Here is a 3,396-nt window from a genome sequence, read left to right on the forward strand (position 1 = left end):
ATATTTTCTCCCTGTGCTGCTCTCACCCTTGTGACAGCCTTGTCAGCTTTTTTCCTGTGTTCTCCTCGCTGTGGAGCTGTTTGCATCTCCCTCATACTCCTCCTCCCAAGCAGGGATTTTCCTTGTCAAGATCCAACCACACTGAAGGATCTCTTGACAGGGTATTTGACACAGAGCCTACTTGGCTCTTCACTGCCTCAAACACTTTATTTGGAAGAGTTTGTTTGCAACTGGTTCAAAAGGTTCAGGTAGGCCTTGGATTTTAAAAATCTGGGATATGAATCCCTTTCCATAAGGATGTACACTGTTCTCTGGGCTTCATCAAAACTGGTGTGTGTTGCATCTTGAGCCCTTTTGGCTGTTGCTTCCCTCATCTGATAGTCAATATTGATCTGGAAAGGAAAAAACAAATGCCATTGAAAAAAAATGCTGTCTTTCACATCTATCACTTTGTCAATGTACAAATTTGCACCTGTTGAACTCAGTGCGATAGTCAGAATGGCAAAATGAGGTAATTTGAGTGTATCCTAGTTAGGCACAAAAATTGCTATTCACTATAGAAATGCAGTTTCTTATGGAGTCAAAAGTAATACAGCTCAACAGTGGACTATTGAGAGGAACAACCTCCAGTTACACCTCCAGCTAATAGGAGAAGTCCTATGTTGAGATTTTTTCAGTTTTGAAATATGATCAACCTATAGAACTTTTAATTTTTTCAGAAGGTTCACATATTTTAAAAGGCAAGAAATATTCCACAGTGATTCTGCTAGCAAACTCTTAAGAATATCCAAACATCATCAGTGTAATTCAAACTGGGCTGACTCAGAAGAGCATCATGTTCTGAGTTTCTGAGGCCTTTGCTGAGCTCTGCTGGTGATTCTCCCAAGTATTGGCCTGTATCCTGTGACTCTTTGTGAGATAGCAGCCGAAGACAGCAATAATGCAAGTATGGTCATGGAAGCATGTGTCTGTGTCTTCCTCTTACATAACTGAATGAATTTATGAGCATCTCAGTGAAGCTACACTTCTATCTTCTGACTCTCCAGAATCCTTGTACTGTAACACTGCACAGATTACCTTTGTACATACCTGTTTAATAGCATCTGACTGTACAAACTCCTCGTAAATCTTCTCTGCTTTGCCATGTAAGTGATCAGACTTGGTTTTCTTGTAATCCTCACAAGCCAACCAGAACTCAATGTTTTCCTCACTGAACTCTGACTTCAGGAACTCCCGAAAGACACCTTGACCACCTAAAACCAACACAAATACATCATCATTTATTGTACAATATTTGTGACCAGGGAGGATAAAGCAAATAACAGGAGTTGCATTGAAATCTGATAATAAATCTTGCCAAAATACATTGTTCTTTTATTCTTCAACATACTATGGATACTTGACTATTAAGTCTGATAGGAGTCTTCCTAATTATGTTCAGTGTTTTTAGATCTCTAGACCCTGGATGCCAAATTATACCAATGGATATTAGTCCTTCTTAAATGGATTGTCTTCGAGTACAAGTGGAGAGAAAATTCCAAATTAAACTGATGCATTATCCAAGGATAGAAGACTGATCAAAAAGCCCCAAAATGAGCTATTTGGGGGGTCATTTGTTATACTGAAAATGGAAAGAAAAAAACAAACTTGGAAGCAAAGGTGTACCAGTGGCCATGTTAAATTAGAGTTGTAAAATACTGACATGCCCATTCTCTGGCAGTGTTTGTATAATGCTGCAACTTTGCCTATCTGGTGAGATTAGATAAAATATTGTCCCCAGAGTAAGAACAAAGTCATACTGAAGTAATAGACTTACTTTGGCTGGCCAAGAGCTTTTCCAAAGACTGTGACCACTGTATAACTTCCTCTGCAGAAAGCCTAAGATGACAAGAAAGAGAAAAGACTTTAGGCAAGAAATGTTGGGCGTTTGTCTGCCTGTTTGAAAGAGATAAATTTTGTAACTTGTTATTCTATTATAGGAATATGTACCAGGTATTTACTAAACTTATGGCTGAACCATAACCTGAGACCATGGGGAGACATCTGACATTGAGAAAAATAATCAGAGATGGAAAAATGGGGAACTATGATGTTATCCTGAATTTGGTTCCCATTAAGATAAACTTTTATTGTAACTGTGATAAAATAGTTTTGTACCTGCACTTCTGTTTCCATGTTTGTGCAGTGAGTATGGTAATAGCCCTGGTCTTCACACTGAAGTGTGAAGCATCATTCCTTGTAAATCTTTAGAGAATTGATACAATATTCCACTGATGAAAATGGATTTAACTCTGAGGTGTCTTTTCCCTTACTGTTTGATGCAAACATCAAATCACTGAGAAAATCCTTAACTCCATGAGTAGTTTCTGCTTACTAGTGATCACTTCTCTTGCATTTGGGAATAATTTTGGCATAATTATAATATTTTTCATTCTAGAAGTAGTTTGCTATACAGTAATCTAGCTATAGTTATATTTTATAACTTGGTGTATCTTAGTACTTACATGGCATTTCTAGGGTTGGAAGTCTTGATTCCAGATTCAATATGTGGTACCATGCACTTCAAGTAATTTTTGAGGTCTGCACCACTGAAACAATGAACAGACATTTTTATAATCCATTAAAATTGCAGTTGCATTTAAATTCCACTTAAATGTTCTTCAAAGTTTTAAACAGACACAGACACCTTTATCCTATGACCAAAGTCTGGGAAGTTACGTATCCAGGTTATTTTTTTAAAAGACTAAGATGCCCCCACTGTATCCAAATTCTACTTCTGATTGCTTAAAGCAATCTACTAGTTGGTATACATCAGCTCAAGCCTTCTTTAATGATGCTGTACTCCTGGGCTTTGAGCAGGCTGTGTAGTCATTCAGCCTCAAACACTGTCCAAGTTGAGCAGAGTGTTATTTTCACTATTAATCCATTAAAGTTTATATTAAGTTATATATACTTACAAAGCCTTTTGCTTCTTTTTATGGATTTTGCCTTCTGCAAGCTTGCAGTCGTCTTTTCCATTTAATTCAGTCATGCTGTTTTGGGAAAAAAAAAATCCTGGCATTTTACTTTAACGTGAAGCGACTGCGACGATAATCCTCCAAGCACCAAATGTCAGCTCCCTGCCTCTGCTGCTGCCTTTTATTGACGCAGGCAGCGCTGCTAGTCGGTGTGAACAGATCTGTTTATCATGTATCCTCACCACAAACTGTGGAAGTTCCCTTTTTTCGATGCAGAGTGACGTGAGTCTTTTGAGAAAGAAAACAGACAGCGGTGTCTCGTGGTTGAGGTTAAACCGGATGAGACTTGAATTACTTTGGGGTTGTTATGTGTGTCTGTGTATGTCTGTTACCAAAAGAAAAAAAAAAAATTCCCACTAGAACTTTGAATTCTTGTCTC

General features: G+C 38.0%; 1 protein-coding gene across 1 annotated transcript; it reads right to left on the bottom strand.

Moving 5' to 3' along the window:
- Positions 1–206: 206 nt before the first annotated feature.
- On the bottom strand, positions 207–3,187 carry RGS1 (regulator of G-protein signaling 1). The gene is made up of 5 exons (XM_009074245.1): positions 2,958–3,187; positions 2,505–2,588; positions 1,817–1,878; positions 1,090–1,253; positions 207–392 (listed from the first exon to the last, which is right to left on the bottom strand). Exons 1-5 carry the CDS (start codon positions 3,059–3,061, stop codon positions 207–209), a joined length of 600 nt encoding a protein of 199 aa, XP_009072493.1. The 5' UTR covers positions 3,062–3,187.
- Between the last annotated feature and the right edge of the window lie 209 nt (positions 3,188–3,396).

The sequence above is a fragment of the Acanthisitta chloris genome, unplaced genomic scaffold (assembly GCF_000695815.1).
Source record: "Acanthisitta chloris isolate BGI_N310 unplaced genomic scaffold, ASM69581v1 scaffold475, whole genome shotgun sequence".
Lineage (NCBI taxonomy): Eukaryota > Metazoa > Chordata > Aves > Passeriformes > Acanthisittidae > Acanthisitta > Acanthisitta chloris.